General features: G+C 42.9%; 1 protein-coding gene across 2 annotated transcripts in view; it reads right to left on the reverse strand.

Annotated features, from left to right (window-relative positions):
- Positions 1 to 696: 696 nt before the first annotated feature.
- Positions 697 to 22,302, reverse strand: part of LOC110509568 (electrogenic sodium bicarbonate cotransporter 1) — a 72,976-nt gene continuing 51,370 nt past the window's right edge. Inside the window, exons 14-26 of one of the 2 annotated variants that reach the window (XM_036967513.1) lie at positions 21,104 to 21,378; positions 19,759 to 19,814; positions 19,225 to 19,410; positions 12,368 to 12,481; positions 11,192 to 11,353; positions 9,586 to 9,764; positions 9,146 to 9,218; positions 7,772 to 7,840; positions 7,380 to 7,553; positions 6,898 to 7,062; positions 6,207 to 6,309; positions 3,526 to 3,596; positions 697 to 3,337 (exon numbers count right to left, since the gene is read on the reverse strand). In XM_036967513.1, the coding sequence (XP_036823408.1) occupies positions 3,556 to 3,596; positions 6,207 to 6,309; positions 6,898 to 7,062; positions 7,380 to 7,553; positions 7,772 to 7,840; positions 9,146 to 9,218; positions 9,586 to 9,764; positions 11,192 to 11,353; positions 12,368 to 12,481; positions 19,225 to 19,410; positions 19,759 to 19,814; positions 21,104 to 21,378 (1,597 nt within the window). In that variant the 3' untranslated portion in view covers positions 697 to 3,337; positions 3,526 to 3,555. Of the gene's footprint in view, positions 3,338 to 3,517; positions 3,597 to 6,206; positions 6,310 to 6,897; positions 7,063 to 7,379; positions 7,554 to 7,771; positions 7,841 to 9,145; positions 9,219 to 9,585; positions 9,765 to 11,191; positions 11,354 to 12,367; positions 12,482 to 19,224; positions 19,411 to 19,758; positions 19,815 to 21,103; positions 21,379 to 22,302 lie in introns of both variants that reach the window. The other variant, XM_036967514.1, reaches the window with a different exon arrangement.

A 22,302-nucleotide genomic window follows, 5' to 3' on the forward strand; every position in this document is an offset into this window, starting at 1 on the left:
TACGGCAATGGAAACTATGCAGCAGCCATCACTTGTGGTTATCTTTGCTGTTAGACTCAATGCTGTGACAGGAGGTCATTTTGATAATGCTTGAGCGGACGTCTTTATATTGGCCTGTTAGGTGGACACAAAACACAGCTTATCCACCTACAACATGTGTGGACGGAGACCTTGTGTGCCCTGCTCTAGGTCTTTCTATCGGACAGGAGATTGAGCTAGGCCTAATGGTCTTTAAGTAGCTCACTTTGATCGCATCAGCTCACTTTTCTCCAGGGTTATGTTTCTCATCCCAGTTAAATTGTTGACCCTATGGTTGACCCCTATAGATTGCTCTGGCTCATTCAACTTCAACATATTATGACGTCTATGGTAACGCAGTCTATCTGATAAGGTGGTCAATCTCACATCAGTTATTTTGCAAAGAGACCAGGAAAATGGCAGTTCAGAAGACATTTCTTAAGAAGGATTTGTAAATCCGGCCCCTGAATGTTTGGCAAGGTTATATTAGATCACATATAATTTCTTACATGGAGAGACTAACACAATCATTTTCAAAGTGAGTTTATTGCTGTCAATATACGTCATTTGAAAAATGTATATGCCAAATCAATCATTTTATAAGTAACATACTCATTCATGTTAGTCTATACAGATGAAGGACATACTGATGAAGTCTTACAAGTACTGTAGGCTTAATTGATCGTAATTATAGTTTTATTGCTTGAATATTTTGTTCTACCACGTTTTACAATAAACTGCTCGACACCTGTATCTAAGTGCTTATTTAATATGAACCATGTTTGTAGATAGAAATATTGCATCAAATGTGTCAACAATATTAAAAACATACGTTTTCATTCAATTAGCCCGCTGAATCAACACATTTTACAGCAAAACATAGACTCATCCTAAAATTAGAATCCCAGAAAATGAGCATACTGTACAGACGATTAACATTTGTCCCAAGACTGATTAAGATGGGATGCTGGCATTATTTGGGATAGAAAATATGACATCAAAAGTGACCCTGATTAAGAGTGTACCATCATTTCAACATCCGCTGCAGTCCTCTCACACTTCCGATACACCTACAAAACAATCTTGTTTGATTATACCTCTCAAGATTACAACAAATACAATGTTGGTATTTTATCACTACAGTATCTTTTATCATTTATAAACCCAGTAATCACTAAGACCACAAAATCAATTTTGCTCAAGTGAATAATTTAAGCCTTAATTTGTACACTGTATCTAAAAAATAATACATTCTATAAAGGGCTGCAATGTATCCGTTTATCAGTAAAATGGCAGCTCTGAAATTTTGAACAGCCTCATCCCCAGGTTCAACTGCTACTGAGCGAATCGGCTCGTGGAAGAGATTAAATAAATGTTTTTTGAATTCATATTTTCTCTTGGTATGGAACTTCGTGAAAAGCTGCAAACTATACACAGCATTAGTTTTTGCAGAAATGCAACTGCAAGACACGTCAACATTGCATTGTCTCACAGTGATTATTCAATGATTGATCAGTTCATAATCAGTTTAATATAATAAAAAAAACAACACTAAATCATCACTTTGTTAAAAAAAGGTAATAATACAAATGTCACTCCACAGACAACTGTAAAAATGCTGTCATCTCATTAACGGCTTAATAGTAAATACACTTAATTATTTTACTTATTCTCTCAGCAATATAATATACGTCACTGTTATTGCATTTTCATTTCATTTCAATATGATACAAATAAAAATCTTTGAATGAATTAGTTACAGAACAAAAGGAACTCAGAAAGTGATTAGATAGGATCTCTATGCTGTGCCCTTTCATAAAAATAATTCAGTATGATGACAGATAATTTCATATTAACAATGTGTTCATCATACTGTACTTACAAATACCTGGCGCCTACATTAATTAAGTCAGAGGTAGAGCCAAAAATACAAGTATATACATGTATTTCAATCCCTACTACAGATAAGTGTGGTTGAAGTCCTCCTGTCCCTTATAAAGCTGATAGAAACAACAGACATTCTTAGGAAAACAGTTCAATCAGAAAAGTTTCACACACAATGGGAAGGAAAATACTCAAATCAACATTTTGAATCATGAGCATTTATGTTTTTTTTTTTGCATAGATAGAGATTAAATAAATAATACAAGTGTGAAGGAATAAGATAAAAGACGGAAGAATATTAATATACATGAACAATAAAACTATAATAGGCCTATGCTGGACAGTAGGACATGAAAAAATAATGGGATTTGAAGGTTTGATCTGTTCTGGCCGGCAAAAATAGGACAGTCCAGTTTAATGTCACATCTCCATAAGATCTGTATAAGAAAGTATATTGAACTTAATGATCTAACAGGCATGTACTATGAATACATAAAGCATTGCATTAGTTTGTGAATGCTTTATAAATCATGAATACCTTACTCATGAATTAGCCATAAATGGCTAACAATGAACTTCAAAGTTTTCCTTGGTACAGAGCATTAGGGCGATTCCAAGCCAGCGGGAGCAGAAAATATTTTCAGGCTACGCTGCCGCGGAATCGGCCATTACTGTTTTCATACAGCAAATGAAGAATCACATCTCCCCTATCACAAGGGTCCCTCCTATACGTCTCACTCTCAAAACAAAGAATTCTGTCCGTTTTTTTAAATTACAAATATGTACTTATGCAGGACATTAAAAGTAGGAGTATACAACAGTGCTACAGTATAAAAGAGGCTGCTGTAGGAGTCTGTGGTTACATCCACAATGGCACCCTATTCCCTACCAGACCTGGGTTCAAATACATGTGTACTTGAGTATTTTCAAATACACAGCCCCAAACAAGTACTTTTATTTTTGTATTCAAATGGTTATGCAAAAAAAAAGGAAATAGTTGACCATATTGTATTTGAAAGTATATTTTCATATAGCTGGGTTAAATGCATGGGAGTGTATTTCAGTCCATGTATTTTAGTATTTTCAAATACTTACCAAGTGTGTTTCCAAATACATTCCAATATTCAACTGCTTGTTTTTTCAAATAAAGGTTTTCTGAATACATGTTTTGAATATTTGAACCCAGGTCTGTTCCCTATATAGTGCACTGCTTTTGACCAGGGCCCTATGGGATTTCAACACCCTGTGTTGTGCTGAGTAGTGGTGTGCAGGTAATGCTGCTGGTTCAGTTGGGTTGTTTGGACATTAGGACAGGTTGTTGTTAGACTAAAGGGACGTTTCAGAACCCGGAGCCTGTTTTTTCCAGAAGAAGCTTTTGTCCTCCTGCTCCAGTTCTATCCTAATCTGAGGCGCTGCTTTTTTTAATGGATTCAGACTGAAAGAGAAAGAGAGTGGAGGTGGAGACAGAGAGAAGTATGAGAGAGTGAACAACCAGGGACAGCAAACGTTCAACATTAATATGACAAGCTGTACTCTAGAATAGATTGTCACCACATGTGATATTGGTGTGAGTGTCTGTGGGTATAAAATAAGGCATGCAAGCAGGCACACTCACATAGTTACCTTGCAATAGTAGTGGGCTTAAAGTAGCCCTCAGCATGCTGAGTGTGGGTCAAGGAAAGACGGCGGGGGTCCTACGGGAGAAGACCAAATATGCACAACATTAACAAAATGTTTTAGCCACTTAAATATTCCCCCAAAATATTCTCCCAATTCAAGACGGGTATAGCAAAAGAGGAAAGTTAGCGCAAGCTTTGCAAAGCCAGGATGTTTCACAGTCGAAGTAGCTGTTAAAGACCGAGTGCAGTCAAAAAGTGATTTTCCTGTGTACATACACTACCGGTCAAAAGTTTTAGAACACCTACTCATTCAAGGGTTGTTCTTAATTTGTAAAATGTTCTACATTGTAAAATAATAGTGAAGACATCAAAACTATGAAATAACACATACAGAATCATGTTGTAACCAAAAAAAGTGTTAAACAAATCAAAATACCCTTTGCCTTTGACAGCTTTGCACACTCTTGGCATTCTCTCAACCAGCTTCATGAGGTAGTCACCTGGAATGCATTTCAATTAACAGGTGTGCCTTCTTAAAAGTTAATTTGTGGAATTTCTTTCCGTCTTAATGCGTTTGAGCCAATCAGCTGTATTGTGACAAGGTAGGGGTGGTATACAGAAGATAGCCCTATTTGGTAAAAGACCAAGTCCATATTATGGCAAGAACAGCTCAAATAAGCAAAGAGAAACAACAGTCCATCATTATTTTAAGACATGAAGGTCAGTCAATACGGAACATTTCTTCAAGAGCAATCGCAAAAACCATCAAGCGATGAAACTGGCTCTCATGAGGACCGCCACAGGAAAGGAAGTTCTCAGGAAAGAGTTCTCTCTGCTGCAGAGAATAAGTTCATTAGAGTTACCAGTCTCAGAAATTGCCGCCCAAATAAATGCTTCAGAGTTCAAGAAACAGACATCTCAACAGCAACTGTTCAGAGAAGACTGTGTGAATCAGGCCTTTGCGGTCAAATCGCTGCAAAGAAACCACTACTAAAGGACACCAATAAGAAGGAACAGACTTGCTTGGGCCAAGAAACACGAGCAATGGACATTAGACCGATGGAAATTTGTCCTTTGGCGTGGAGTCCAAATTGAAGATTTTTGGTTCCAACTGCCGTTTCTTTGTGAGACATGGTGTGGGTGAACGGATGATATCCACATGTGTATTTCCCACTGTTAAGCATGGAGGAAGTGTTATGGTGTGGGGGTGCTTTGCTGGTGACACTGTGATTTATTTAGAATTCAAAGGCACACTTAAACAGCATGGCTACCACAGCATTCTGCACCAATATGCGATCCCATCTGGTTTGTGCGTAGTGGGACTATCATTTGTTTTTCAACAGGACAATGACCCAACACACCTCCAGGCTGTGTTGGTTTGGGATGAGTCGAACTGCGGACTTAAGGAAAAGCAGCCAACAAGTGCTCAGCATTTGTGGGAACTCCTTCACAACAGTTGGAAAAGCATTCCAGGTGAAGCTGGTTGAGAGAATGCCAAGACTGTGCAAGTCTGATATCAAGGCAAAGGGTGGCTATTTGAAGATTACTACATGATTCCATGTGTGTTATTTCATAGTTTTGATGTCTTCACTATTATTCTACAATGTAGAAAATAGTAAAAATAAAGAAAAACCCTTTTGACCGGTAGTGTATATCACACTATGAGATTGAAATAATACTGTGAAATTGTGAACATTAAGAGCTGTTTGAAAAGATGGCCTGATTTGGTGGGATGGAGTTTTGGCCTTCCATGGTGACATCACCATGTGGTAAATTATTTAGTAGACCAATAAGAAAGAGAGTTCCAAACCTCTCTGCCAATAACAGCACATTTTCAGTTTCCCACTCAGACAGTCCTAGCAAAAATACTGCGAAATTCTTGTTTTTTTTATTTTCCTTGTTGACTTTTTTAATTGAAAACAATCACATTAAGGTGCTTAATCGTTACCCCAAAAATAATTTGATTCTGAGATTTTAAAAAATGGCTGCATTGGCCCTTTAATTAAGCATTCGAAAGCAGCTGAAAATAAAACAGTAAGAAAGAATTAGAAAAGTAAGGTCATCTGCATTAGTTTCTCAAAATGTGGATGTCTGCTAAATCAGAGAAAAGCATGGGATTTGATGAAGCCCCAAAGATGAGGTTACTGCTTTGTGGCGAGAGAGGGAGGGAGGGAAAGAGATTGATTTTCAAATGGGCATAATTCGTTAGTGTGCTGACCGGAGGAGTACGCTCCGTTACGCGATTACCTAGGTCGTTAGAGGATGCACAAGAGTATTCTCCTGGCAGCAAGTGCGGAAGTGTTTTTAAAATCCACCACATCCCCTTTGAAATCAGCTGTTCTTTTCTCAAAGAAGAAAAGCCTGCCAACATTTAAAAACCATACGCCACTTATCCTTTTTTCTATAAAATGTCTTGCACAACCAGCTAAATTTGTTTTTAGCACTTTACACATTGATGGTGGGATTTGTTGTGTTTCCATGTTTCCTCTCCTTGCCTCCACTCCCTCGATGGAAAACAGGACGCGAGGAGTCGAGCAAAACCAAATTAGATTCTCCCAGAGGAAAAGAAGGGAAGCGGGCAAGAAGGTAAGAGAGAAACAATTCCAAGGCATTCATTAGCAGCACTAAGTAGTAAGCCCAGTGCGGTTGTGGGTAAGAGACCCCACGCAATCCTGTTGTACTCACTGTCTGAGGTCTTATCCTTATTCCCCAACATGGGCTCCGTCTCCATTATATCCATGGAGATTTTAATACTGGGGATATTGTCATTGTAGGGGTACTCAGAGGGCTGGAGGGAGAGACAATAACAACGGCTATATTTTTTTGCATATTGGCAACTAATTAACTGGGTCGTATTAATTTGGGCACACAGTAGCAAAAAATCATTTTGCAATGGAAAACCAAAACGTGTGTTTCTCATTGAACAAGTTCAAGTAGTCCTTACCTGTTTCATTGCGTTTTACTTTGTTTGGTAAATAATGACTACGACACATGCGTTTACTGTGATGGTGTCTAGTGGCGCTCGTCTTAAAACAAAGTAATTCATACTGTCATTCTTGCTGTGTTATTAATGATTTTAACAATGTAGTTTCTATACAAATACCTGGTCATTTCTGTGCTCAGACAGACAGACAGTATTCATTTCAGAGAGATAGTATTGGACAGCGGGTGAACACAGGTGACAAAATTGAGGATTGGAGAAGTGAGGGACGACAGGTCATGAGTTAAGGGTGTCAGTGTTCTACAAAAAGTAACATAATTGTGCTACATGAGTACTATTACTACTTTTATCATCATCACGAGGTAGAACCTTTGGGAAAAACACATTAAATTAAACAAACTGTTCCGTTTCCAATAAAGCCTCAAAATAACGTACAAAATCGATTTCACTGTCGATGCTTCCTTTCTTCTGCTTCTTCTTCCTCTTCTCGTCCTCCTTCTTCTTCTTGTCTTTCTCCGGGATGACGTCGTCCAGGTAGCTGAGGTCGTGCTGGGAGAAGATGTAGTCCATGGCCCTTCTGACTGCCACCAGGGCCAAGATCTGGAGAGACGGACACAGACACACATCAATGGAGATAGATAATGGTTCTACTATATACTGTGTTGGTGGGTATGTGGCTGGATTCATTGTACGGTATATGTGTGTTTGTGTCAGCTAGTAATGGATTCCACACTGAGTGGATGTGTCACAACCATATTTTACCCATCTGTATGTGTAGGAATGGTTTATTATTGGTTAATTGGTACATTTCATCTTGTAGGTGTACTTACTTGTCTGACTGCTGCACACATACCTGGGAGTGCGTGTGTCTGTGCGTGCATTTGTATGTGCGTGTGTGTTGCATGCGTATGGCTCACCATGACAGGGAAGATGATGGCAGCGACAGTGGACTTAAGGACCCAGAGGAGGGCGAGACAGAGAGCCTGTATGAAGGTAAACAGGTGGATGCGACGCTGGGGAACGTGGCGCAGGTAGATCAGGTCAGGCTGGTGCTTGGCAGGCATCAGGAGAAGCTGCAGGCGATCCATGAACTGATGGACAGACAGTCGCACAGAAGTAAGGCTAGGATACATGGGCTGGGGGTGCGACTGGCATCACAGACACTATTGTTGATGGACTAATATAACTAACAGGCACAGAGTTTCAGATTCCATTTTGACTCGGTGTTCTCTGACTGACATTTGTACAGCGCTAAGGCCCAGATACATGGAAGCGACTGGTGTACCAGGTTTGGGTCAGAGCCACTCACCTGGACACCGTTGAGAGATGCCACGCCCATGTAGAGGAACACGCCATAGAGCACGGGCATAGGGATGAACTGGGGAGACAGAACAGGACTGGGTGAATGAGACAACGGTAGAGGCTGTTTTCCACAGAAATACAATCAAAAAACATATTCCTTCCTTTAAATTTTTTTTGTTTAGGGCTGATATGAAGATAACAACAGTGATAACTTTTGATTATATGTTGTTTTGTTCACTCTCAAATAAATAAATGTACTTTTTACCCCTTTTTCTCCCTAATTGGTAGTTCCAGTCTTGTCCCATCGCTGTAACTCCCATACAAACTCGGGAGAGGCGAAGGTCGAGAGCCATGCATCCTCCGAAACATGACTCTGCCAAGCTGCACTGCTCCTTGACACACTGCTCGCTTAACCCGGAAGCCAGCCGCACCAAAAAAACACAGTACAGCTGGTGACCGAAGTCAGCGTGCATGCCCGCCACAAGGAGTTGCTAGAGCACAATGGGACAAGCACATCTTGGCCGGCAAAACCCTCCCCTAACCCGGACGACGCTGGGCCAATTGTGTCCCGCCACATGGGCACCACACGGTCACGAACGACTGCGACACAGCCTGGGATCGAACCCGGGTCTGTAGTGACGCCTTAGACTGCTGCACCCCTCAGGAGGCCTCCACGTTAACCTTTTTTGCTGTCTTCAGCTCCTTCTTATTTAGAAGTTGTAGAACAAAACAAAACACTAATTTATTCTGAATAGAAGGAGATCAATGTGTTTAGAGTAAGACCACCCCTCCACACAAACACACTAAATGGCTCGGGGTGCTGAGGGATGTGAAGAGGCTACAGTAGACTACACTAGAAAAGACACCATCTCAGAGATGGAGATGTAACTACTCTAAACGGCCCACAAGGGGGAGGACCATTCCCACTCACAGCACTGTAAAGTCATTTATGATGGTCAGATTAACGAGAGAACAGGTAACCGGAGAAGTCATAGTCACTGAGCTGCAACCTGACCCTAAGCCCCGATGATGAACATGCTTATTTCACATCACATCACCTCAACTAGGCCCCTCACTAATTGGATGACCACAATAATTCACATTATTTACAATTGGAATGAGTGATGGGATTTCCCACTAAAAGGGGAGGACAGTAATCCAGTAATAGATTTAAATGAATGAACAGGTAGAACAGGCTCAGCTAGTGGCAGGATTGTGGGTTTGATTCCAGCTAAGGCCACTCATATGAAAAGTGTTTGCTAAATGGCATATATTATTGTAGATTTAAAGGGAATAAATTAGATGGATTTAGAGAATGGACAGGTACAGAGCCGGTAGATTTAAAGGGAATTGGGGAATGAACACGTGTATGAAGCGCTACCTTGAGGATGGGAGCCATGAAGACAGACAGTCCAGTCAGAATGAAGACAATGACACCGGTCACTCTCTGCTCCCTGCGGTAAGAAGGGACAGTTCATCCCACATCAAATCATACAAACACACACTGCACAGACACCACATCAACCACAGTCAATTTTCAAACTATTCTGTCCAAACTATTGACCACTGTTCTGATGTGACAATCAAATAACTTCATCATGTTCATGTACTGCTACGAGATTGTAAAATGTATTCTATTCAAACAAAAACAAAAATGTGACTGTGTGGGAATGGCGACAAAGTGAAACTCAAGTCCATTGTACTGTAGGCTACATGTAAAGGAGCCAGGAGTCTTTCTGCTCTGATAGCTCTCTTCGCTTCACTGACTCTTTCTCCATTCCTCCCTTCTCACCTCCCTCCCTTCCCTCCCTGCTCACCCACCTGACACCCAGGAACTTGGGCTGCTCCCCAGGAGCCGAGCACTGGGTCTCCATCTTCAGAGAGTCGATGTGGGCGATGGAGATGACAGTGGCAGCCACGTACCAGGGCAGGCCCATGAAGGAACACACAATGAGTAGTACTGCTACCCAGAACAAGTCCAAGTGGTAGCCTGCCCCTTTCTGTGTGGAGGAGGAAAGAGAGAAGAGAAGGAAATGGAGATGTGCGTGTCAGTAACCACTAACCAACCACAAGGAATCAAATGAGTTGCCATGGACTTAACATCCAATGCAAAGTGGAGCCGCCCCTCTGTTTTTTCCAGTTCATTATCCTTATCTTTAGATACACTACATCACCAAAAGTATGTGGATACACCTTCAAGTTAGTGGTTTCGGTTATTTCAGTCACACCCGTTGCTGACAGGTGTATAAAATTGAGCACACAGCCATGCAATCTACATAGACAAACATTGCCAGTAGAATGGCCCATAGTGAAGAGCTCAGTGAATTTTAATGTGGCACCGTCATAGGATGCCACCTTTCATACAAGTCAGTTCATCAAATTTCTGCCCTGCTCGAGCTGCCCCGGTCAACTGTAAGTGCTGTTATTGTGAAGTGGAAACATCTAGGAACATTAAGTGCCGAAGCAAATCGTCTGTCCTCGGTTGCAACACTTACTACCGAGTTCCAAACTGCCTCTGGAAGCAACGACAGCACAATAACTGTTTGTCGGGAGCTTCATGAAATGGGTTTCCATGGCCGAGCAGAAGCACACAAGCCTAAGATCACCATGCGCAATGCCAAGTGTCGGCTGGAGTGGTGTAAAGCTCGCTGCCATTGGACTCTGGAGCAGTGGAAACACGTTCTCTGGAGTGATGAATCCCGCTTCACCATCTGGCAGTCCAATGGATGAATCTGGGTTTGGCAGATGCCAGGAGAACACTACCTGCAATGCATAGTGCCAACTGTAAAGTTTGGTACAAGAGGAATAATTGTCTGGGACTGTTTTTCACAGTTCGGACTAGGCCTCTTAGTTCCAGTGAAGGGAAATCTTAACGCTACAGCATACAATATCATTCAAGATGATTCTGTGCTTCCAACTTTGTGGCAACAGTTTGGGGAAGGCCCTTTGCTGTTTCAGCATGACAATTCCCCCGTCACAAAGCAAGGTCCATACAGAAATGTTTTGTCAAGATCGGTGTGGAAGAACTTTACTTTCCTGCACAGACCCTGACCTCAAACCCATCGAACACCTTTGGGAGGAATTGGAACGCCGACTGCGAGCCAGGCCTAATCGTTCAACATCAGTGCCCGACCTCACTAATTATCTTGTGGTTGAATGGTAGCAAGTCCCCAACGTCTAGTGGAAAGCCTTCCCAGAGGAGTGGAGGCTGTTTATAGCAGCAAAGAGGGGACCAACTCCATATTAATGATAATGATTTTGGAATGAGATGTTCGACAAGCAGGTGTCCACATACATGTGGTGTATTTGTGATAAGTCATTATCTTATCTATTCTCTTTACCCCTCTGACCGAGTGCCCCTTCATCCCTCCACTTCTATTCCTCCGCCCCTCTCTCCCTTCCACCCTCCATCCCCTCCGCTCCTCACCTTGAGTTTGTGCTCCTTTCTGTTGACGATGACAGCGGTGATCTGCTGGTCCATGAACACCAGGATGGTGACCAGGAGAGCAGGGAGGGCTGCAGCCAGATACACCCACCACGGGTTCCCTCCAAACGGGGGCACGAACCAGCCACGGTTGGGGCTGGTGGGCTGGGGACCAGGAGCAGAGAGACACAGCCAGTCAGATAAATATTGTAGGCCAGGGTTGATTTAAAAAGACACAGGACAACAGACTCTCTCACACTTTATCCTTACCAAGCTAACATGGTCATGGTTTCAGGGTGTTCTTAGAAATGTAATTTTGTTGTTAGGAGTGTGTCATGACTCAATGTAAAATGTGATATGGTTGCCCTGACATTATATGAAACATTTCCTCTCATGGAAACAAAATGTCCTTATTCTGCTGTACTTTGAGTTAGAGTCTAAAAGTCCTGGAGAGGTACATCATTACACGACAAAGAAAACACTCTGAAATTAGTCTGCAGCCGCACAAAGCTGTGTCTGTACCTGCAACTATAAGGACCTCAGTGTTCTCCCCATGTCCTATAATCACCTTGCATTTCATGCACGCACCCTCCCCACACCCCCTCATACCCTTCCTCACCCAACCTCACATTTCCCCTCTTCCTTCACATCACCCTTGCCCCATTCAAACTCACCCCTCCCCAACCCCCACGCTCGATACTTCACCCTTCCTCACCCCCACCATTCGGGCCCCAGTGAGGTAAGGTAAACTGAGGTAAGCTAATAATCTTAGTGACTGGCTCTGTATCAGAGTTTCAGGTTCTATCTGCTCTCCCTCCTTGGCAGTAGTATACAACCAGGTAATGATTATACAAGACTTTAAGACAAGGATTACAAAGACCATGTCTGCCTAAGAAAATGCAGCATTGTTCAGGCGGAGATCTGATTGATACACCTGTCCCTGATAGAGTAACTCTAGAAAATGATATTGTTTCAATATATAAATCTAAATCTAGACCAGAGTGTACTATATACACCTATGCTTATACTTGAATATAAAGCATCATCACTAAAATGAATGCAGGTGTAAACCTGCACACTATACAAAACAAGAACAGGGGATATAGTGGACCATATACAAAGCCAACGTTTCTGCACAAGGCCTTTCTCAACACCACAGACATCCGCCCTGGTACTCACCTTGAATTCAGTTGGCACGATGAGCTTGGGTGTGTCCACTCCGACCAAGGCATCCACACCACAGAAGATGACAATAGCCAGGATGATGGCGAAATCACTGATCAGTTTCCTCACCTGCGGGTACAATAGGGAGGCACAACCGTGTTGAGTTTTGCAAGGCTTTTGGCTGAGACAATACAGTAAGACCTACCATTTTTCGTCACACAATAATACGTTCACGAAGGTGGAGCAGAATTTTTCCAACTAAGCCATTATGACCAATGTAGTTTCACTGAGTGCAGTTATTTAGCCAAATCTTTATTGGGGGGGGATGGTTACAATAAGGCTAACCAAAATATTCCAATTATCTCAGATTTCACATTCATCTTACTGTAGATATTGTATATTTAGATTACTGTTACTGTATTGCTCAATATACTTGAGCCATGTTTCCAAGCATTGAAACCCCTTACTGTAAATAGGCTACTGGACTCATGTTGTGAACAGTATGTAATGGAGGTGCCCCACCCTCCCTTCTCTCCCTCCGATCCCTCCCTCCTTCCCAGAGTGCGATAAATTAGTGGAAATGTTAACGTCTACAGCAGTGCTTGACTTGGTCTATAATAAGTGCCATTACTCATTTTGGGTGCCGGTTCTGTTTATATTTAGGTGCAGGAACTGCACAAAACTTTGGAGCTAATATTTTATGAGGTGCAGGAACTCAAGCAGTAGGAAATGAGTGGTGCAGTGGGGCGGCAGGGTAGCCTAGTGGTTAGAGCATTGGACTAGTAACCGGAAGGTACAAATCTGTCGTTCTGCCACTGAACAGGCAGTTAACCCACTGTTCCTAGGCCGTCATTGAAAATAAGAATTTGTTCTTAACTGACTTGCATAGTAAAATAAAAAATAAATAAAAACTCAGTACTGCTGAGCTCCTGCTCAAGTCAAGCACTGATCTACGGTCCTGCCTAGGGTCCGAGCCAGCAATGCAGGACAATGAGACAGATAAAACAGTTGCCAGAGAGAGTAGTGAGGAGCAGGGTAAAGTGAGCCTAGCTCTGGGCCTAATTTTTTAAAAAAAGTGCTGATCTAGGATCAGCCCCCTCCCCCCGCTCTTAATCATTATGAGCTGCCTATATAAACACTCCAACTAAGGCCCCAGAGTTTAGAGAGGACTCTTGGCTGGCTTAACACACACTACTAATGTAATGACTGTGTGTGAATGAGGACAAGAGGATGGGGCCCTCCTCCACTGGGAAATACAGAGATGAGTACTGCCCATACTGTATACCAGGCAGCTCATCCACTGGTGTTTTGTTTATATTTAAGGATACAGATACACTGAAGAGTAAGCGTAGTGTTAGTGTATGCCCACACTAACACATAGACTTACACTTTAGTACATCCCATTCCTTACAGCACAGCACCTTTCAGTGTCAGTGGTCGACATCTGACCTTCCTGCTAAGACTCTCATTGACATCTGAGCCTATAGACTAACCTGAGAATGTCACAGAAAGGAGGGGGAGCAAGGGGGTTTATAGTGATTTGTTGTACATCATGACAAGAGTGTGTGAAGGGAGCTGGAGCGGAGCGGGCCCAATTTGACTGGAGCGAGGAGCGAGATTCCCAAAGGCTGGAGCGTCTGCCTTCTTGCCCACCCCAATTTTGCTCCAGTAGAGCTCAGGGCATGCCTGGCCCAGCATCCATTTGTAGTCTACTTGTGTGCTGCTATAGCCCCTTGCTTTAGTCTTTGAGTCTTTGAGTTTGATAAATATTTTCATAAAGAAACTGATCAAACACAGGTGCAAAATCAAGGTGACTTACAAAGATGAGGATCAAGAGCAAGAAAGGGAGTACAGTGATGTAGTGTCCACAACTTAAGAACTATTGTGGAATCTGAAAAAAAAAACACATATCCCAAAAGCATGGTGGTGTACTTACTACGTGCACATGCTAAAAGAAAGGAACTAGGTGGGTAGCTATCTAAGTGTGTCATTGTAGCAAAGTATTTATAAATTAAAAATCAGATCTCTTAAAAAGTTATCTATACAATAATAGTTGGCTCAATATGCCTGGCATATTCCCACTTTAAAGAAGCTTTCCTTTTTGATTGGGTTATTTTGCCTAAAAACATTTGGGCCTACCTATAGAAAAATGTTTAAAAAAACAACTCTGCATCTCTGCAAGCACCGATAGGATATTCTCTGCTGCTGGCCTGCTCTCCAGGCACCATCGCATGAGCCTGAAGCCACAGACTCTGGCCAAACTCGTGTTTCTAAAAATGAATTCAAAGGCACTGTAGACTGAGCCTAAAAAGGAATGTTTCATTGAATTTGTATTTAAAATCTCAGTAAGTCACAGCCATTATGCACAATTGATAGATTTATAGACAACAAAATGTTGTTTAAATGCCGAGGCTTTATGTCCCTACCAGCCTAGTGTCGCACTCGCAAATGCTTCACAATGTATTTCTTTGTAGGTTATAGCCTTGAAATATTTGAAATAATATAGCCTAAATAATGCAATTCCATTCCTTATTGGGCTCCATGTCCATGCTCCTGACCTATTTCGAGTGTTTATTTATATGTTGTTTAATAATGTAACCTATTTGAAATGATGAGCACTTCTTACATTCACCTTTTCATGTTTCCCAAAAAATATTTGATTAAAATCATATGGTTTGGTTTCAATATTTCAAAACCAAATGGTAGATTCAGGTAGCTTACAAAAATTGATGGGTGTTGATTAACTTGTGATTTTAAAGAATGGAGCGAATTCGGCGCAGCCTTTATTTCTTGTGAGCGCGGAGCGGTTTATAGGCAGAGATGTTGGAACGGATGTGGAACACTGGAGTGGTGCGCCTGCACGGCTCCATGAGTGATGAGCAGGATTTCCGACTGCTCACATACTCTGATCATGACACATCGTTATGTACTCAAACCTGGAAGAACAGAAGCTCAGTGGATGCTAACTGGGTCAAAAGGGTCAGGGCTGTCGGGGGTTTGATTTGTTCAAATCAAATCAAAATCAAATTTTATTTGTCACATACACATGGTTAGCAGATGTTAATGCGAGTGTAGCGAAATGCTTGTGCTTCTAGTTCCGACAATGCAGTAATAACAAGTAATCTAACTAACAATTCCAAAACTACTGTCTTGTACACAGTGTAAGGGGATAAAGAATATGTACATAAGGATATATGAATGAGTGATGGTACAGAGCAGCATAGGCAAGATACAGTAGATGGTATCGGGTACAGTATGTACAAATGAGATGAGTATGTAAACAAAGTGGCATAGTATAGTATAAAGTGGCTAGTGATACATGTATTACATAAGGATACCGTCGATGATATAGAGTACAGTATATACGTATGCATATGAGATGAATAATGTAGGGTAAGTAACATTTATATAAGGTAGCATTGTTTAAAGTGGCTAGTGATATATTTACATCATTTCCCATCAATTCCCATTATTAAAGTGGCTGGAGTTGAGTCAGTGTCAGTGTGTTGGCAGCAGCCACTCAGTGTTAGTGGTGGCTGTTTAACAGTCTGATGGCCTTGAGATAGAAGCTGTTTTTCAGTCTCTCGGTCCCAGCTTTGATGCACCTGTACTGACCTCGCCTTCTGGATGATAGCGGGGTGAACAGGCAGTGGCTCGGGTGGTTGATGTCCTTGATGATCTTTATGGCCTTCCTGTGACATCGGGTGGTGTAGGTGTCCTGGAGGGCAGGTAGTTTGCCCCCGGTGATGCGTTGTGCAGACCTCACTACCCTCTGGAGAGCCTTACGGTTGAGGGCGGTGCAGTTGCCATACCAGGCGGTGATACAGCCCGCCAGGATGCTCTCGATTGTGCATCTGTAGAAGTTTGTGAGTGCTTTTGGTGACAAGCCGAATTTCTTCAGCCTCCTGAGGTTGAAGAGGCGCTGCTGCGCCTTCTTCACGATACTGTCTGTGTGAGTGGACCAATTCAGTTTGTCTGTGATGTGTATGCCGAGGAACTTAAAACTTGCTACCCTCTCCACTACTGTTCCATCGATGTGGATAGGGGGGTGTTCCCTCTGCTGTTTCCTGAAGTCCACAATCATCTCCTTAGTTTTGTTGACGTTGAGTGTGAGGTTGTTTTCCTGACACCACACTCCGAGGGCCCTCACCTCCTCCCTGTAGGCCGTCTCATCGTTGTTGGTAATCAAGCCTACCACTGTTGTGTCGTCCGCAAACTTGATGATTGAGTTGGAGGCGTGCGTGGCCACGCAGTCGTGGGTGAACAGGGAGTACAGGAGAGGGCTCAGAACGCACCCTTGTGGGGCCCCAGTGTTGAGGATCAGCGGGGAGGAGATGTTGTTGCCTACCCTCACCACCTGGGGGCGGCCCGTCAGGAAGTCCAGTACCCAGTTGCACAGGGCGGGGTCGAGACCCAGGGTCTCGAGCTTGATGACGAGCTTGGAGGGTACTATGGTGTTGAATGCCGAGCTGTAGTCGATGAACAGCATTCTCACATAGGTATTCCTTTTGTCCAGATGGGTTAGGGCAGTGTGCAGTGTGGTTGAGATTGCATCGTCTGTGGACCTATTTGGGCGGTAAGCAAATTGGAGTGGGTCTAGGGTGTCAGGTAGGGTGGAGGTGATATGGTCCTTGACTACTCTCTCAAAGCACTTCATGATGACGGATGTGAGTGCTACGGGGCGGTAGTCATTTAGCTCAGTTACCTTAGCTTTCTTGGGAACAGGAACAATGGTGGCCCTCTTGAAGCATGTGGGAACAGCAGACTGGTATAGGGATTGATTGAATATGTCCGTAAACACACCGGCCAGCTGGTCTGCGCATGCTCTGAGGGCGCGGCTGGGGATGCCATCTGGGCCTGCAGCCTTGCGAGGGTTAACACGTTTAAATGTCTTACTCACCTCGGCTGCAGTGAAGGAGAGACCGCATGTTTTCGTTGCAGGCCGTGTCAGTGGCACTGTATTGTCCTCAAAGCGGGCAAAAAAGTTATTTAGTCTGCCTGGGAGCAAGACATCCTGGTCCGTGACTGGGCTGGATTTCTTCCTGTAGTCCGTGATTGACTGTAGACCCTGCCACATGCCTCTTGTGTCTGAGCCGTTGAATTGAGATTCTACTTTGTCTCTGTACTGGCGCTTAGCTTGTTTGATAGCCTTGCGGAGGGAATAGCTGCACTGTTTGTATTCGGTCATGTTACCAGACACCTTGCCCTGATTAAAAGCAGTGGTTCGCGCTTTCAGTTTCACACGAATGCTGCCATCAATCCACGGTTTCTGGTTAGGGAATGTTTTAATCGTTGCTATGGGAACGACATCTTCAACGCACGTTCTAATGAACTCGCACACCGAATCAGCGTATTCGTCAATGTTGTTATCTGACGCAATACGAAACATCTCCCAGTCCACGTGATGGAAGCAGTCTTGGAGTGTGGAGTCAGCTTGGTCGGACCAGCGTTGGACAGACCTCAGCGTGGGAGCCTCTTGTTTTAGTTTCTGTCTGTAGGCAGGGATCAACAAAATGGAGTCGTGGTCAGCTTTTCCGAAAGGGGGGCGGGGCAGGGCCTTATATGCGTCGCGGAAGTTAGAGTAACAATGGTCCAAGGTCTTTCCTCCCCTGGTTGCGCAATCGATATGCTGATAAAATTTGGGGAGTCTTGTTTTCAGATTAGCCTTGTTAAAATCCCCAGCTACAATGAATGCAGCCTCCGGATAAATTGTTTCCAGTTTGCAGAGAGTTAAATAAAGTTTGTTCAGAGCCATCGATGTGTCTGCTTGGGGGGGGATATATACGGCTGTGATTATAATCTAAGAGAATTCTCTTGGTAGATAATGCGGTCTACATTTGATTGTGAGGAATTCTAAATCAGGTGAACAGAAGGATTTGAGTTCCTGTATGTTTCTTTCATCGCACCATGTCACGTTGGCCATGAGGCATACGCCCCCGCCCCTCTTCTTACCAGAAAGATGTTTGTTTCTGTCTGCGCGATGTGTGGAGAAACCCGTTGGCTGCACCGCTTCGGATAGCGTCTCTCCAGTGAGCCATGTTTCAGTGAAGCAAAGGACGTTACAGTCTCTGATGTCCCTCTGGAATGCTACCCTTGCTCGGATTTCATCAACCTTGTTGTCAAGAGACTGGACATTGGCAAGAAGAATGCTAGGGAGTGGTGCGCGCTGTGCCCGTCTCCGGAGTCTGACCAGAAGACCGCCTCGTTTCCCTCTCTTTCGGAGTCGTTTTTTTGGGTCGCTGCATAGGATCCACTCCGTTGTCCTGTTTGTAAGGCAGAACACAGGATCCGCGTCGCGAAAAACATATTCTTGGTCGTACTGATGGTGAGTTGATGCTGATCTTATATTCAGTAGTTCTTCTCGACTGTATGTAATGAAACCTAAGATGACCTGGGGTACTAATGTAAGAAATAACACGTAAAAAAAACAAAAAACTGCATAGTTTCCTAGGAACGCGAAGCGAGGCGGCCATCTCTGTCGGCACCAAAGATTTCACCACTAAACCCAGACATGGATCATGGAAATTTGCCAAGAATACATAGAAGGTAATGAAATCCTAGGAGTCATACAGTAGGTATATAGGCCTAACTATCATATGACTGCTGTAGAATCAATTCTATCTGTAAATATATAGAAAGTAACCTGATTGTATTGCCACTACCTGTTCACACCCCGTCCATGTAATATACAATGTTTTGACGTTTCAATTACATTCGCCCCTTTCCTTTCTTAAAAATTAACCAAACTGATCCTAAAACATGATTGGCCGGCGGGGCAGTGAAACGAAGACCCTGAAACATGATTGGCCGACTGGGCTGTCACAACTTTGATCCTGAAATGTGATTGGCGGTCAGGGATGTCAGTCACTCACAGTGGTGGGGAAGAAGCGGCTGAACTTGAACTTCTTGAGACACATGGAGCAAGTGTAGGTCCCCAGGAAAAGGATGAATGACATCAGAGTGACGTCGGGGACGAAGCCGCAGGCTGGACCAATCAGCTCACCACCATACTTCACACACTGTTCCTTATCGAGAGACGCCCACGTGGCATTTACCGGCTACGGGAGAAAGACAGACACACACACATACAAAACCATTACATCATGAGTCATGACTAAAGGATTAACGTACATGCAGAATCTCCTAAATCCTAGGAAAAACATTTCACGACATAAGTGAAAGAAAGACTATTTAAATGTTGATTTAATTGAAATCAGTTAATGACAGCATTGTCCATCAACAATTCACTGCATTGTTGATGGATAACACTGTCATAAGCTAATTAACCCACACCAGCTCAGACACATTCCTGTCTGAGACACACTCAGGAATATAGACTTCCTTCAGACCTCCGTGACTGAAGATGATATGGCTGTCAGAGAAGAAACACTCAAGTGGCTGCTTACCAGATCAGTATCATTTATCCAGGAAGAGACATCGCTATAGAGACCTGTCATATTTCCTGGATGGAAACAAACCACAACAAAAACAACGACAGTGAGGTCTCCACAAAACCACTTTACTTGTCAAACTATAACATGCATTTTCCTTTGAGTTTTAAGCACTAGCCTTTTGTCTGAATTGTCAAAGGAGAGAGATGATGGTTGACAGGCTCAGGCATATGCTGTGCTACTTAACTCCGAGCCCCTGAGGAACATATCTCCCACCAACCATATACAGTAGTGCAGAGCGATTAGTGCTTTTGAGGTCGGTTCGAATATAAAAAAATAATCACGTTTAAAAAAAAAAATGTTTTATTTAAATGTGTTATTAAATGCATTAGGTGTGTTGAATCCTGTAACAATACAGAACAAAAGTCCCATGACGGTAGTGACTGACCATTACTGCTTATCACTTATTAACCATAATTTATTGACATTACTTTAATAGAACATATTATATTTTTGTGTATATTACATTTGTTTTATTTTCTGACTTTATTATTTCATTCCAAGTCTTCATCTCATCTCTATAGAGCTGCTGCCTATGCACTATTTTAGTAGTTCTTCAAAGTAAATAAGGCATACTTTTCAGTTGGAGATACTTTGCGAAGCAATTACTCTCTATCCCTCTCGATCGTGTGTCTTCTGTCTCTTTTCTCCCTCTCTGTATCTGCTCCACACAGACCGAACAAGTAGGCTCGCAATTGATTATGGTCATTGTAGTTAATTAACATGTTTTCTGCACTAAACTATGTGGAATATTGGCCTGTGGGAAACTATAATTCCCTACTACATCGTAGAGTTCGGGCTTGATCTGATTTATCTCTAGAGAAACTGCGCATTGAGCTCACAGAAAAAAAGAACTAAATTGAATTCAAATAATTGAACCAATTAATTGTTTAAAAAAAGGAAAAATAACAGACATTTTGGTTAATCGCTCAGCACTACAACCATAGAAATCTGCCAAGTCACTCACTAAACAGGACCTGGTAAAACTGTTGAGCAAGTACACAGTGATATCTCTTGAGTAAATACATACTTGTACCATATAATTATAACCAGTTTAAATATTGTGAAAAATTGTTTTCTGAGCTATAGGGATGTCAATGGGACGTGAGATCACCGGCTCAAAGCTAGAGCAACACTGGCCAAACCACAGAACCAGAAAGGGATTATATATAAAATGGGTCAAACCCTCTTTGGTACACCCTTGTTGTCACCTGGATCATCATCATTAGCACATTCTGATCTGATTGGTTTAAACCACACAACAGCCAATGAGCTGTGAGCACAGTGCTGATCAGCATACCGTCGTCCGGTAGGGGCATGCAGCGGCAGTCGTACGTTGTGACGTAGTTAGGGTCGTAGTCAGCATTGATGGGGTTGTAGTGGGCCAGCTTCAGCATCTTCTTGAAGGCATCATAGATGAAGATGAAGGAGATGAGGGATGAAAAGCCCTCCTCCGTGAAGCGCGTGAAGTACTGGACCAGGAAGCTGGCGTCTGTGGCAACCAGCACCAGGCAAAAGAAAGCTGACCACAGGCCGATCCACAGCCGGAATTCCAGGTAGTCAAAGTCATTGTCTCTGGAGGGAGAGAGAGAGTGATGGTACAACCATGGTTAGTTAATGTAAGAGTAGGCCAATCCACAACCAGAACTCCAGGAAGTCAATGTCTCTGTAGAGGGAGGGACAGGTGGGAGAGATGGTAGCATATTAATATATTAACCTTTATCTAAAAAGGAAGTCCCTTCTAAGTCACTTGGCCATTCCTATCCCAAATCGATGCTTGCACAGCATGTACAGTATGTGTATTTTGTGTGTATCAGAGACAGACATAAAGATGGACAGAGGCTGTAAGGCCTGCAAACAACACCACTCAGGAGTCAGTGAACCCAGTCGTGAAAACAGTGGAAGGGCATGGCGGCTTCAACTCAGACCCGAGCCGTGGAAACATGGTGCCGTCAGCTCAGCTTTGATAGTCTCCATTCACGTTATGACATTGAATGAATGTGAATTATTCATAATGGAACATAACCACTCCAGTGTTCTCTGTAATGTAATGCTAGAAGATGGCCTTCTCTCTGGCATGGCAAGGAGGAGGGAAAAAAGAGAGAACGAGGAGAAGAGAATTCTGGTCTGGTCTGGACCGTGTGGGAGCAGGTCTAGACCGGGATCACATGACCCCATTTAGTGGAGGAAATAGGAAGTAGCGAGCAGGACGCAGCGGGAAATGAAAGGACAATCGGCCTGGCAACGGGACCGCAGGCAGTTTGTTTGTTATTGTGAATAAATCGAAGGACTGTTTGTTCCAGAGAATCAGATAGATACAAAAACTTGAGCCCAAAACAATGTGGCCAACCTCTGACTGGAGATGAATTTCATATTGTTTATGTCTATCGTGAGTATTATTTGTATTTTAGTTTTACTTGTTTTATATTGAAGGATACACAGAACCTGTATAAATAGAAAAGCAATATGCAGCTTTTGCCAGAAGGAGAACTAAACACA

The sequence above is a fragment of the Oncorhynchus mykiss genome, chromosome Y (assembly GCF_013265735.2).
Source record: "Oncorhynchus mykiss isolate Arlee chromosome Y, USDA_OmykA_1.1, whole genome shotgun sequence".
NCBI lineage: Eukaryota > Metazoa > Chordata > Actinopteri > Salmoniformes > Salmonidae > Oncorhynchus > Oncorhynchus mykiss.